We start from the raw sequence: 14189 nt of genomic DNA, 5'->3' as shown, positions 1-14189 counted from the left end.
GCACAATCTAGTGAAACCCACAGTTTCACAAAAACTTAAATTTTAAGTTTTTTTTTCTTGCTGATTCATCATGATCAGCAGGGATCACAAAATTTTCTTATTAATAAACTTAAGTTTGAAGATAAAACTTCACATTTGAAATTTATTAACTATGGAGAAATTACAATACTCAATGAGTGAGAAGTGACTTCAAATCACACGCTATAGCACGGGGTAATAGGAAGGCAGGAAAGGTTATGATTTAAAAATTAGAAAACAGAATCTCTACATGGGCTTAAGTCTCTTCATCTAAAGAGAGATTAGGCTTAATGATCTGGAAGATACCATTGAAAAATTTATTTCCTCAACACAGGAATCCAATTTTAACATAAAATTAATTCACTTAATATCTTTTTGAGAAACTACAATGTAACCAGGCACCATCCCATGCACTGCAAATTCATCAGAAAACAAAGACCTCGGACCTCATTAGCTTGTTTTCTAATATGGGTGACACAATATCAAAATAAATGAGTAAGCCTATTTGCATGTTAAATAAGAGCAATGGAGAAACACAAAGCAGGAAAGAACCATTGAGAGGATGGATTTTAACTAGTGTGGTAAGAGTAAGCCTCATTAAGAAGGTAACATCTGAGCCAAGACCTGAAGGGGATAAGAGAAAACATGTAGGAAGAGTGCTCCGGACAAAGAGGAGTGTACCTGGTATGAGCAAGAAGGCTCATGTGGCTGGGTTAGAACCAACAAGAGGGAGAATAGAAGATAAATTCAGAAAGACAATGGGGAGACATAAGAGTCATGTGGCCACTGTGAGAACTTAAGCGTTTACCTTTAAGTGAGATAGGAAGCCACTGGAGGGCTGTGTAGAAAGACGCGCCATGAACAAACTCAAAATTTAGCAGGATCATTCGGTCTGCTATATGCTGTAAGCAGAATAAAGAGGAGCAATGCTATAAGCAGGGAGCCCAACTGTGAAGCTACTGCATTATCCAATCAGCAGATGTTGGTATGTGGAAGGGGGCAGCGGCAGTAAAGGTAATGAAGGTAGAATCATTTTGAATACATTTTGAAGGGTGAACCAATAGAACGTGCTGATGGAGTAAATGAGGAGCAAAAATGAAATGCAGTGGAGTTGACTATAGTGCCCTCAATCAATCATTTGTTCATTTTGTGACAAATAACAGTTTACATGTGTCAAGTAAGGCAAGTTAGAAATTATATCATCTAAGTTTACCTGAACTAACATAATCAACATAGTCAAGAAGATTAAATAGATATCTGCAAAGAAATTTTGGCAGAACTGATATTTTACCTACTCTGCATGCAAATTCTTCACTGGCATATTACAAGTAAAATAACAGACTTGATAGCTTTAAATAGATCCAATAAGATACTGGCCAAAAAAATTACACAAGTAAACAAATTGAAATAGGTATTTACATTCACTATGGTTAACTATGAACATTTTTCTAGATATATGGAATCAATATGAGTTGTAACCACTTTTATCAACTCAATTTTATAGTATTATACTTTTAAAAACCTTGCTAATTATATTTGCAAATGATGGTGAGATTAGTGTATGTATCTATATAAATTCTGCAACAAATATCTTGAGATATTTGCAATATTTATAATTGTGCTATAGCAGTATTATAACACTGCTGCAAAATGGAGCTGATTAAAACGATTACCACTAAGAGCAAACGGAAAAGGGTTGTAGCCTACTGAAACTAGGAGCTGAATTGGGTTTACTTCCTTCAGCTCTGTTAAAAAGAGAAGAAAAAAATTTGACTTTCTCTTTACTCAATCTTAAGACGGAACAACTGTGTTTGGCTAATAATTGTCCAAAAATGAAAAACTTAATTGACATAATTTGGTGGTGATTTATCACTATCCAAAAAATATAATCTTAAATAACACCACAGCTAAATTCTGTTACTCATCAAAGTGTGAAATCCAGCCTAGTTAATGAGCTAATTCAAGAGCTAAACTAATAGGTTACATCAATCACAACCACATGCCGCGTTTTTAGTAACTTTTTTTATTTTTGTTTTTTTAAGATATAAGGAGCTAGCTAGCCATCCTTACCTAGATGTCATATCATTGTTATTACATGCATTACTGCTTGGAAAAGTAGAAGTTAAAACTTCGAAAGCAAAAATGTCTTTAACATTCCTTGGGAAACAAAATCAGAAAAATGAAAAAAAAAAAAGGTGGAGGAGCGGGTAAAATATAGTCTTGCTTATATCTAACTGGCAGTATTTAAAAATCTATCAGTAAAAGAAATAAAACATGGCAGGTAATGTTGACCTCACCTTGTGCTATCACCCCAGTGTCCTCCCATTTCTTTTCTCCTTTTCTCAGGGGCAAACTCTCCGATAATTTTTGTTAACCCTTTCTGCCTGATTGTTAGAAATTCGCGTATTATGCATGGAAATCACAAACAATGAATGACTCAAGGAATCTTTAAGCAGGACTTCTTGTTTCTACTTGCATGAACTTCTCAATAGTCTACTCCCAGAAGTGCATTTGCTAGGACAAGGATATACCCATTGTGGTAGGGTGAATTAAATACCACTTCCCCAACTCCCCCACAAAAAACATGTTCTTAATCTTAATCCATTCCTGTAGATGTGAACCCATTGTAAACAGGACCTTTTGAAAATGTTATTCTTAGTTAAGGTGTGGCCCAAGTAAATGAGGTTTAGCCTTAATCCTATTACTGGAAGTATTATGAAGAAAAAGCCATATGTAGAAGAAGTAGGAAGTCAGCAGAATCTGGACGAGAAAGGAGAGGACACTGCCAAGTTAAGGAAAAGCCGGGCAACCCAAGGATTGCCTGGCAGCCAGCCAGCCATCAGGCTACTGACACTAGGAGGAGGAGAATCTTCTAAACTCTAAAACCATGAGCCAATAAATTCCTGTGTTAAACAATCCACTGTATTTGTCATAACAGACTGGAAACTAAGACACTCATCCTCAATTTGACTGTATTAACAAATTACTCCTTACAGGATCGAGACAATTTATACTTCCACCAGCTTTGTATAAAAACTGCCATTTCCTAATGTCTTTGCTAGTACTCGATACCACTCATTATTTCAATTCTGTTAGAAACAGAGGACTTCAGTCATTTAAAGACAGAAATTACATAGAGAGTAATTGTTTAAGATAACTTATAAACTTTGTAAATGAGGTATCTTATATTCTATAACTGTTTCAGAATGAAAAAAGTTAAAGCTTCAAAACTAAGGAGGAAAAAAAAAACACAAGAACTTTAAAGAATAGTGGACCAGGACAATTTTTTAAATAAAATAAGCCATATGAATAAAAATGTTGTTCAGTGATTATGAAAAATGGATTGTGAAGATATATTTTGTTTTATATATATATATATATATATATATATATATATATATAGCAAAAAATTATAGACTAAAATAGCAATGATCACATGGTCTTTATACAAAATTGATTTTTTAAGCATCACATAAATAAAAAAATGTTTTCCCAATAAAATAATAATTATCAACTTTAGATGAAGTTTGGTCCATAGAGCATCCATGGCCATTCTGCAGTATATTTGTGCCTTCTCCCAACTGAACACTATTCTTGGCGCTCCATGGAATACATTCTCATCTTTACAAAATAAGAGTTTAATACAAAGGCACTGTTCTTAGTACCAATGTTTTATCTCTAATTTCTCATTTGTATATTTACCATTCTAACATATTACTGATAAAGGTTTGTAGGAATTCAGCACTATAATCATCAAATAATTTCAATGAGTCAATTTTTCCATCACATATGTGTACTACCATTAAAACTACCCATTTTCTCAAGGTTGGAAATTTCAATCATAAAAAATAATAAATTTATGGCATTAGTAGTTACTCTGAGCTCTATGAGAAAAATATTTCAAGAATAGTATTCATAAAGTCAGTTCATAACAGTGGTTGCCATCACTAAAGAAATGGTGTTAATGGTCACTCTCTTCTCCTTACAATCTATAAGTCTCTCTATTGCCTTTCTGTGTCCTGATATTCCTTCAGGGATGCTCCTGATATATTTGCATTTATGACAGAGAAGAATGGAGGGAGCAAAGACAGAATACCCAAATCTTCAAGGCTTCACAATGAGTGCATACAGAAAGTACTATTCCAAGATAGCCCATGAAACACACCACCAGATACCTATGACCGGTGTAATCCCCTCTCATTGTGCATTTGGACTAGCCCTCTGTAACCAAAAGAATGCAGCAGAAGTGATGTTTCATGACCTCTAAGCTAAGTCATAAGAAGTCCTGCAGTTTCCACCCTGATCCTTTAAACACTTGTTATGAGAAAGCCAGCTATCTTGCAAGAAGTCCCATTATCCTGGGGCCAGTACGCTGTGAAAAAGTCCAGGCTAACCATGTGGAAGGTCACTTGGGGAGTGAAAAACACAGCCAGACCTCAGTTCTTGCCATCCCAGACCATGTGTCAGACATGTAAGTGAAGGAACCATCTTGGAGGTTTTAGGCCCATTAGATTTGGGGCCCCAGACAAGCTATGACATTCATCTGCAACCAACAGAGCCAGTACAACTAATGATGGAGAAATAAGGAAGGAAAAGAGGGAGGGAAGGAAAGAAGGGAGAGAAAGTGAGGAAAGAGGTAGAAGAAAGGAAAGAGAGAATCAGACATTGTGGGGCAGAGATGAGCTGTGTCCTGCCTGAATTCCTGGTCCACAGACTCATGAGCACAATAAAATGGTTTGGCCTTTCATGCCACTAAGTTTGGCAGTGGTTAGTTATCCAGCAATAGATAATAAGAAAAATGCAAATATTAATGGTGGCTATTTATTAAAATGTTGAGTCTAACTTCAACTCTTCTATTAATGGTATAGTTCAGACAGTCTTTGCTTGCTGCAGTGAGAAAAAAATAATGCACCAGTTCATTTTCTTCGGAAAAATTTTTAAATAAGTCAAACCAATCTGATGAATTCTAAAAAATTCTTCAAAAATACTGAGACCAATATATTATTGTGACTCACATGCTAGCCTAAAATATTGGTCTCCATGACTCAGTCTTCAGATCACAAAACAAATGTCATTTCTTCCAGAAGTATTTTTCACCCCCAGGTCTTTCTCAATACCGTCTCCTGCATGTTCCCACAGTGGCCAGTTCTTACCATATTACAATGTAACTGCCTGCTGATTTGTGTACTTTCTACTAGAGATGGGACCATGTCTTATTCATCACCTAAAACTGTACATGGCCTATGGAGTCACTCAAATTCCAATACAATGGAAAGAATGATGGAGAAATAATGGAGGAACACAGGGAAGGAAGGAAAGAAGGGAGAGAAAGTGAGGAGAGAGAATAGAAGAAAGAAAGAGAGAAACCAGAAGGAAGACAGGAAAGGAACGAGAGGGCTTAACCAAAAAAAATAACTATGGTGTCAGCATATATAGTGAGAACAAAGAAAAGGAGCTCAGAAAAGCTACAAGGAAACTCACACTCCAAGGAGGATAGATGTAGGCTGGCATTCCAAATCTATAACTTAGACGCTATGAGTGCTGGTTTGAAAAGGTTTATGTATCCTAGAAAAGCCATGTTTTAATCTAATCAGCCTTGTGGGAGCAAAGGTTTCTTCTAATCCCTATTCAGTACTGTATGTTGGAAACTTTAATTAGCTTATCTCCATGGAGATGTGACTCAATCAGTGCTGGTACTAAATTGGATGTGTCTCCACCCATTCCAGGTGGGTCTTGATTGGTTTTCCTGGAATCCTTTAAAAGAAGAAGCACTTTGAAAAAAGCTAGAGGACAACAAGAGAGAAAGCCAGGAGATTCAGAAAGTGCAGAGAACAACAGAGCCACAAGAAAGTCACAACAGAGAATGCCACAGAACCACAAAGCAGAGAGTCCACCAGCCAGTGACTTTTGGAGATGAAGAAGGAAAACGCCTCCCAGGGAACTGGAGAAGAAGATAGCAGATGATGCCATGTTCACCATGTGCCCTTTCAGCTGAGAGAGAAACCCTGACCATGTTCACCATGTGCCTTTCCACTGGAGAAAGAAACCCTGAACTTCATCGGCCTTCTTGAATCAAGGTATCTTTCCCTGGATGCCTTAGATTGGATATTACTACAGACTTGCTTTAACTGGAACATTTCCACAGCCTAAAAACTGCTAACTTACAACTTATTAAATTCCCCTTTTCAAAAGCCGTTCCATTTCTGGTTTATTGCATTCCAGCAGCTAGCAAAGCAGAACACTATATGACTTTAATCTAAGACTCAGGGTCCTGAAAATGGGGGCACCGATATTAATAAGGATATATTAGATGATAGGATTATTTAATTTTGCTTTCAAATTTAAAGGAAGAAAAAATTAATAAATATTGGAAAAGAAATCTTCAACTTACAATAATAATGATATCTAATATTTACTGAACATACATTCCTCAAAACAAGGCTATGAGGCAGGTGCTTTATTTTACAAATTAAGAAAACGAGGCTCAGGGGTTGCATAAGAAGGTAGTAGATCCAAGATTAGAGCCCAAGCAATCCAGCAACTGAGTCTTTGTGCTCTTGTCCACCTTGTTATAGTGCTATGTTCTGAAAACAAACAAGTTTTCAAGGACTATTATACCATCACAACAAAAATACCATATTATCAAAGTATTAAAATGCCCCACTTGCCCAAATGGGTGTTTCACTTACACCTTTTTCTTGATATTTATGAACCAGAATCTTGGCAAGAAATAATCCATCACATGCCAAACATGTGAAACTACATTCTAATATATGCATGACAGAAGCATGTGAAACTAAAAAACAAGAGTTTAGATTCCTCAACTGTAAAATGGGTATTATATAGGACCTATTCAGGTTACAACAAGATTTAAAAAATAGTTCTTTCAAGGTACTAAGCACTCAATAAATTTAGTGATAACTATGAAGACACTACCACCCAAAATACCAGCCATTTAAATTCAAATTAAGGGTACAGGTTCTCCTATGACATTAAAAAAAAAGTTCAAAAAACATTAGGTGAAAATAGAAGTAGGTTATAAAACAGTAAATATAGTATGACCACATAAATAGATGTGAATTATACACTGAGTTGCTAAAAGTTATTTCTATGTACTGAGGTTATAGGTGATTTTTATTTTCTTTTTGTCTGTATTTTCTAAGTTTCCTACAACAAACATGCAGTCTTTTATAGTAAGAAAAAGAGCAAGGTACTAAGAATTCTGGTGTCTCAGATCTGCTATTAGATGGGTACAAGTCAAAATGTCTGTAGGCATTAGCTTCTTTACCTGGAAAATGGCAGGAACTGGAATAAATGGTCTCTCAACCACTTCCAGCTTGAAAATTCTGTAATCTTATGAAATCAACAATGAAAAGAAGTTCATGAGGAAAAGCGACAATCTTCCCTTTTCTTCCATACAACCCAGGACAGGAGCTCAAGAAATACCTGGTGACTGGCTGGCTAACTGGTGAAGACAGTAGTGTCAACTCAAGTAATGCATCCAGATAAGCTGAAATCCTGTGCCTGTACTTGGAAAAACCCAAACTGCATGCCAGGAAAACTAGTTCTAAAAATAATTCTGCTGCTTTCTCAGGGGTTCTGGCCTAAAAGAATTTGCTTTAAAACCTTGGGCATCAGTTTCTCAATCTATAAAATGGGAGAATTGTGCTTGTTCTAAAATATTATAGACAACAAGTGAAGGAAAAAAGGATGTGCTATTGGCATCTTCTCACTTTACCATCATAAAACAAATTTTAATTAACCATCTAATACTGAATCAGTAGCTGCTACTTCACTGATGCTTTTTTCTTTTTTTGCATGGGCAGGCACTGGGAATCAAACCTGGGTCTCTGGCATGGAAGGTGAGAACTCTGCCTGTTGAGACACCATAGCCTGCCTCTGATATCTTTTTTAATTAAACAAGAAACTTTCTACCGGCATTTGAGAAATTTCTTTGAGAAAATAGATAAAGATCGATTAAGATGACAAGTTGTAATGGAAAGCTATTAGTTTCGAGAATAAGTACAGGCCATAAGTTAACATACCCCTAAAAATAGTTTTAAAATAAAGTAAAGAAAAAAGAAATCATCTTCCCTACGGGAAAGAAAGACTCTTCACTGCTTAGGAATTCCTCCTTGGATATGATTTCATTCAAGCAAATAAATACAATAGAATCCATTTCTCTTGCTCTCCTTTCTTGAGGAAGGGATAAGATTGGGACATGGTGAACATGCCAGCTTACAATAATCAGAGACTAATATTCTGAAGCAATATGTGGACAGAGGAAAGGAAGAAGATGGGCTAGAGAAAGGAAGAAATGAGAATGAGCTTTATGTCAATAGAACATATGATAGAAGGAAATTTCTCAGAAGGCATAAAGAATGAAACCCATATTTTGCAAGGCAATAGATGGATGAATTCCAGGAAGCAATGGATTCTGTCACTAAAATTAACAAAGGAATTTACAAATTTCTAAGTTTCCATGCCATGGTACAGGGGGTACAAGGAGACAGCAGCTCAGGCAGGATTCAGTTCATCTACCTCAGAAAAGAAAGTGACCTTCTAGGAAAGATAGAAAATAAAAACAGAAAAACTTCTTAGCTTCAAAGAACTATCTAAGAAGCCCATTATCTGGTGTACTGGTTTGAAATGATGTATGTAACCTAGAAAAGTCATGTTTTAATCCTAATCCCATTTTATAAAGGCAGCCGCTTCTTCTAATCCCTACTCAGCACTGTATGTTTGAAACGGTAATTAGATCATCTCCGTGAAGATGTGATTTAATCAAGAGTGATTGTTAAAGTGGATTAGGTGGAGGCATGTCTCCACCCATTTGGGTGGGTCTTGATTAGTTTCTGAAGTCCTATAAAAGAGGAAACATTTTGGAGATTCTGAGAGATTCTGAGAGAACAGAATGATACAGTCATGAGAAGCAGAGAGCCCAGCAGCCAGCAACCTTTGTAGAAGGAAAATGTCTCCTAGAGAGCTTCATGAAATAGGAAGTAAGGAGAGAAAGGTAGCAGATGACACTGTGTTCACCATGTGCCCTTCCAGCCAAGAGAGAAACCCTGACTGTGTTCACCACGTGCCTTCTCACTTGAGAGACCCTGAACTTCATCAGCCTTCTTGAACCAAGGTATCCTTCCCTGGATGCCTTTGATTGGACATTTCTATAGACTTGTTTTAAGTGGGACATTTTCTCAGCCTTAGAACTGTAAACTAGCAACTCATTAAATTTCCCTTTTTAAAAGCCATTCCATTTCTGCTATATTGCATTCCAGCAGCTAGTGAATTAGAACATCTGGGTTTGGGGATCCCAAAGGAAGAAAAAAGTCAAAAATGGGTTCTACCCATGGTCCTAAGGTATGGGGTAACATCTAGCCACAGCGCTTAATGAGAAGATAGGGTCCTGTAAACTAAAGTCAGCATTATGAGTCTTCGGTAGAGAACACAGGTCTCACACTAGCTAGGGAATACTAGGGAAGAGAGCCTGTCTCTGTCTCTCCCAAAATGCCCAACATATCACTTCTGTACAGAATGAGTCTAGAAATCTGACCACAAGAGTAAAAGAATAAAGGAAGGCTGCCTATCCCATATAACCAGTAGTTGGCTTAAATGAGTAAGTTGAGGAGCAGTTGGCTACTTTCACATTCTAAAAGGAACACAAATTCCTCACATCATTGACTTTTTTTTTTTTTTTTTAACTTTTTATACATTTATTATTCCCCCGAAGGGGGTACACCGTTCCTGGAAGTACTGCAATACCAGGTCGATGCGTGGAGTGGACGGAGCAAGCTCCTATTCCATCTCCTAATTCCAAAAATCCATTTAATATATTGTCCTCGGACAGAGGACGTATCAGATGTTAAACTGATAAGAACAGATACTACACTTGATCTTAGCCAAAAGGCCGAGAAGTGATACATCATTGACTTTAACAATTACTCAGGACAAATCTTTATATCTCTAGAGAATTATTTTCTCCTTTATTAGCAAAACTGCTAATAACAATAATTCCAAAATTAAAAAATAAAATTTTACAGCAGCATTAAAATCAAATTTAAAATAAAAGGAATTACTAACATCACAATAGAAAAGATCAATCAAAAATCACGTTATATAAAAATGATGTACCAAAAAACACAAGGCCTTCTCAGGTATATGTTTTTTATTTTTTATGCCAAAATAAGCTTTATTCACAAATATCATCCCTTACAAAGTTAAAAATAGAGTGCCTTCTAAAAAGGGATTATAAGAAGGTAACTGATGATTTCATTTTGTTTTTTTTAAAGTGGAAAAGAGCATATGGCATAATTAGTCCTGAAACCAGTAGCACATCCAATGTACAATCCTTAATCAGCTACAGAAATAGTTGCGGGTTCCCATTTATACAAGCTGATAGGTATATCTTTTTAAATAGAAAGTTCACCTTTTAGACTAGCACGACTGGCAGGTCTCCCCACATTATTCCTCTGGTGTTTGGTTGACATACGCTTCATCTGTCGAGGTGTGCTGGGCGGAGAGGTGCCATAAAGATTTTCGGTATTTGTTTCATCTAAAAAATCCTCTGGATCAGATTCAGGAGTTTTGCAAGCTGTATCTCCCAATTTGCACTCTGGCCTATGAAAGAAAATAAGTAGAGAAAATATTCAGTAGCTTATTATTATTAGGTAAATTCTAATTTAAATTACTTACGATTTCGTAATTAACTCTTTGTAAGAATTTTCTACAGCATGTCTCTTCTTCAGCATTGGAATCTTTCTCCTCTATTTTACTTGTGGAAACTTTCGGAGGTAACTGTTCTTTTACTCAAAGGGAATAGTGATTGCTGCTGCCCTTACTGTGAACCACAAGGACGGACACATGGGAAAAGCCAATAGTGTTGTCTCTGTTGGTTGTAGACCTGGTTCTGAGTGAAGTTTAAAACTAAAAACTTCTGGATTAAAACATTAAAAAAGGGGGGGGGGGAAGGGGGGCAAAGGACTAAGGAGATACAAATCAGACAGAAATATAAGCATACTTCTCTGCTAGCTACTGACAAACTTAAGAGATGAGTGGGCAAGTATAGCCCTGCCTTGAACTTCAGAGCCTTGCTCTTTTCTCTGTTTGAAGAACACAGATGGAGCAGAAAGTGAAGGAACACTTTCCTGTGGCCCAACAGCAAAACACAGAGTACTGAAAAGTATGGTAAGTCAATTTTTCTATGTTCTCTGATAAAATCTACAGTGCAGCGCTCAGGTGAAGGAGGGAGAGGGAAGGCTGCTGAAGAAAAAGAAAAAAGAAATTAGTTCCTCTTCTTCAAAACACTCTGGAAACACTTCCTGCCAAATCTCCATGCCTAGTCAACTTCTGAAATAATATCACTCTTGAAAAACATGTATTCTGGCAAAGCTAATAGCATAAAATTCAATGATAAAAAATTGAGAAGAAATACAATTCTATAAAAGCAAACTATAATAGGAATCAATCATGAAATTCCTTTCAAATATGTATCATCACTAATGATTCTTTGTAAAATTTACTTCATATTTTCTAAAGCTAACTCCAAACCTTATCCAAGATATAACCAGTTTCCTTTCTGGCAATGTAAACCTTGATATGATATCAAAGCTATTTCAAAACTGTGAGGGAAAATGAAAAAATCACCCTAGCAATCTTAGTCAAAAAACACTGTGGAAATGTGATGCTTGCTAAAAAATGTCTGAGACCATTATTGTTGAATTAGACTAATAACAATATTTCAGAAAGTTAAATATCTTTCAAAAAATTAAAATGCTGCAGATTATATATATTTTCAGTTTTGGAATCTGTAAAGAATCCCTTTAAGAAGTCAAAAACTGATATTTTAATTGGACAGCACTGCTATAGATATATGCTATCACCCCCTACATACGTGGCATGCACAGTAAGACATGCAAGTTAAATGCCCCCAAAGCTAATAACTAAAATAAATCAAACCATTAGCAAACACAGAATTAATATTCCCTTAGACTAACTACATTTATTATTTAAGTTATCATTAAGTCATACAACAAATACCATAACTTATAGATTAACATATCCATTTCTTCTATACTCACTGCAAAATAGTCGTTTCGGCTGATTATAGGACATGGTTATAAATGCCCAAGGTCATTAGTTTCCTTTCCATATAGGCTGCAATGTTTCAGTGGTTAATATCATATGCTTTGGAATGATTAATAAACTTATGAGATTGACCAGTGTTCAAATTCTGGCTGCCTATCAACTGTGTGGATCTTGCAAAAATTATTTAAATCAACAACGCACATCTCCAAAATAAGGATAATAAATTCTGAAATTCCATACAGTGTATGCTTGAGAGTAAGAATATAGTGAGGCTTTCTTTATACAAGGAATATATATATATATATTCCTTGTTAATTCCTTCAAACAAGCCTTTGAAGTCATTGTACACTCACTATCCCACCAAGAGAGTGTTAGTTCTTTACTCATATGCTTAGTATTAAAAGAAGCTTACTTTTGAGTTCAGAATGATACAGAACTAGAAACTATTTCAACAGTGCCAACATCTTTCAAATTCTTCCAAATTCAGTACTATGGGGTTTCCTTTTTCTTAATTTTCTCACTAAGATACATAAAATCAATGGCAAAAAAAAAAACTTTGTAGTTTTATATTTGTGCTTCTCCAATAGTGTCCAGCAGTGTTTTTTCACAATATTTTCAATTAGATTTATTACATAGCTTGAAAACTATTGGAAAAATGTTTAGTCAGTTAAATACGTCTAAACCAGACAAGGGGGAATACCAGGATACCCAGAAAAATGTAATCCAATACATAATAACAAACAAAAACTCTTTCAGAATATGCCCTCTGCAGAGAGAAAGAGGAATCTGAACGAGAGAGTCAGAAGACCTACAGCCAAGTTCCAGCCTTACTGGATAGGTGACTATATAAAATACTTAATTTTTGGACGACTAATGAGAAGACTTATTTAGAATTTGCAAGGTCTACATTCCAAAATATTTCATGAAATGCAGGTGTGAAGATTCTTAAGAAAACAAACAAAATAAGAGAAATATTACAGCTATGAGAAATACTAAAATATAATCAGGCATATGAAATAATATATTTTATTAGTATCTAGAGTAATATGTAAATAAATGAATGGATGAAATTCAAAGTGAAAGTGACAGAGGATTTTTGTGAAGAGGGACTGACAAGGGTCCAAAAGACAAGTGCCCTAATTTGAAAGAGAGTCATGATCTAAGAAGACAGGGAGAAGAAAATAAGAAAATACTGTCTGAGCTGTATTTTCATGGAAGTGAACCCTGTGCACTGGCAGATAAAAAGAGTCTAAAAAGGACCTGTTATAAAAAGGTTAACTTTTATGAAGAATTTAATTTGGGGAAACAGAAAAAATATCTGTTCACTGTGTTGGACAGTCAGAAAAAATATCTGTTTACTGTGTTGGACAGTCCTCTAACTGTGGAAAATATTATTTCTCCACACATAGGAAAAAAACTTACTTAACTTATTTCCCAAATAAGAAGACTAAATCTCTGAATTCTATGAAAGCTTAATATCACTTGTTTTCAACTGTGCATCTATTATAAAACCAAAAGCCATATTAATCTTTATAATTCACTTGGACACATTAACTACCTTATTGATGTCAGGGTATTTCCAAATTATTTAATTATTCTAACAGCAAATATTAAGGAATCTAATAAAGATGAACACCATCATAAACAATTCATTTAAATAGGACAAAATATTACATTTCATCCCTCCTCACTCATCATGCATCACAGAAAATAAGGGGAAAATGTCATGTGGTGCTGCCAGTCACTATATTTAAAATCCATACAAGATTCATACTTTCCTGGTGCCTGCCCACGCAAAAAAAAAAGAAAAAAAAAATCACACTTGTTGGAAATGTTATGGTTCACATTCCATTGAAATAACTTTGACTTAATTACAAGCCAGAATAAAATCTAACATTTTTTAAAGGAATTTAAAAAAAAGTCTGTCACTCAATAACCTAAAATTTCCAATTGCCATTGTATCAAAATTACCAAAGGAGGAAAACATGATCCAACCCAAGAAAAATAAGTTAATAGAACAGACCTAGAAATGACTCAAATGGAACTTATGAAAATTAAAAATACAATATCTGAATTGAAAAATT

At 35.4% G+C, this 14189-nt stretch overlaps 1 protein-coding gene and 1 non-coding gene across 8 annotated transcripts in view; both read right to left on the bottom strand.

The window, feature by feature from the left end:
* MAP3K4 (mitogen-activated protein kinase kinase kinase 4) overlaps window positions 1-14189 on the bottom strand; it is a 176181-nt gene that overhangs the window by 95565 nt on the left and 66427 nt on the right. For all 7 annotated transcript variants that reach the window (XR_013159450.1, XM_077120783.1, XM_077120782.1 and 4 more), the window contains exon 2: window positions 10448-10638. Coding sequence is in view for 6 of the 7 variants with exons in the window: in XM_077120783.1 (XP_076976898.1) it covers window positions 10448-10638 (191 nt within the window). In the remaining variant the exon portion in view is untranslated. The remainder of the gene's footprint in view (window positions 1-10447; window positions 10639-14189) is intronic.
* Window positions 9750-9940, bottom strand: LOC143651105 (U2 spliceosomal RNA). The gene has a single exon (XR_013159842.1). It is a non-coding gene; the product is annotated as a U2 spliceosomal RNA (small nuclear RNA).

Source organism: Tamandua tetradactyla, chromosome 11, assembly GCF_023851605.1.
Source record: "Tamandua tetradactyla isolate mTamTet1 chromosome 11, mTamTet1.pri, whole genome shotgun sequence".
Taxonomy (NCBI): Eukaryota; Metazoa; Chordata; class Mammalia; order Pilosa; family Myrmecophagidae; genus Tamandua; species Tamandua tetradactyla.
Note: the sequence above shows the minus strand (reverse complement) of the source record. Positions and strands in the feature narration are given on the sequence as shown.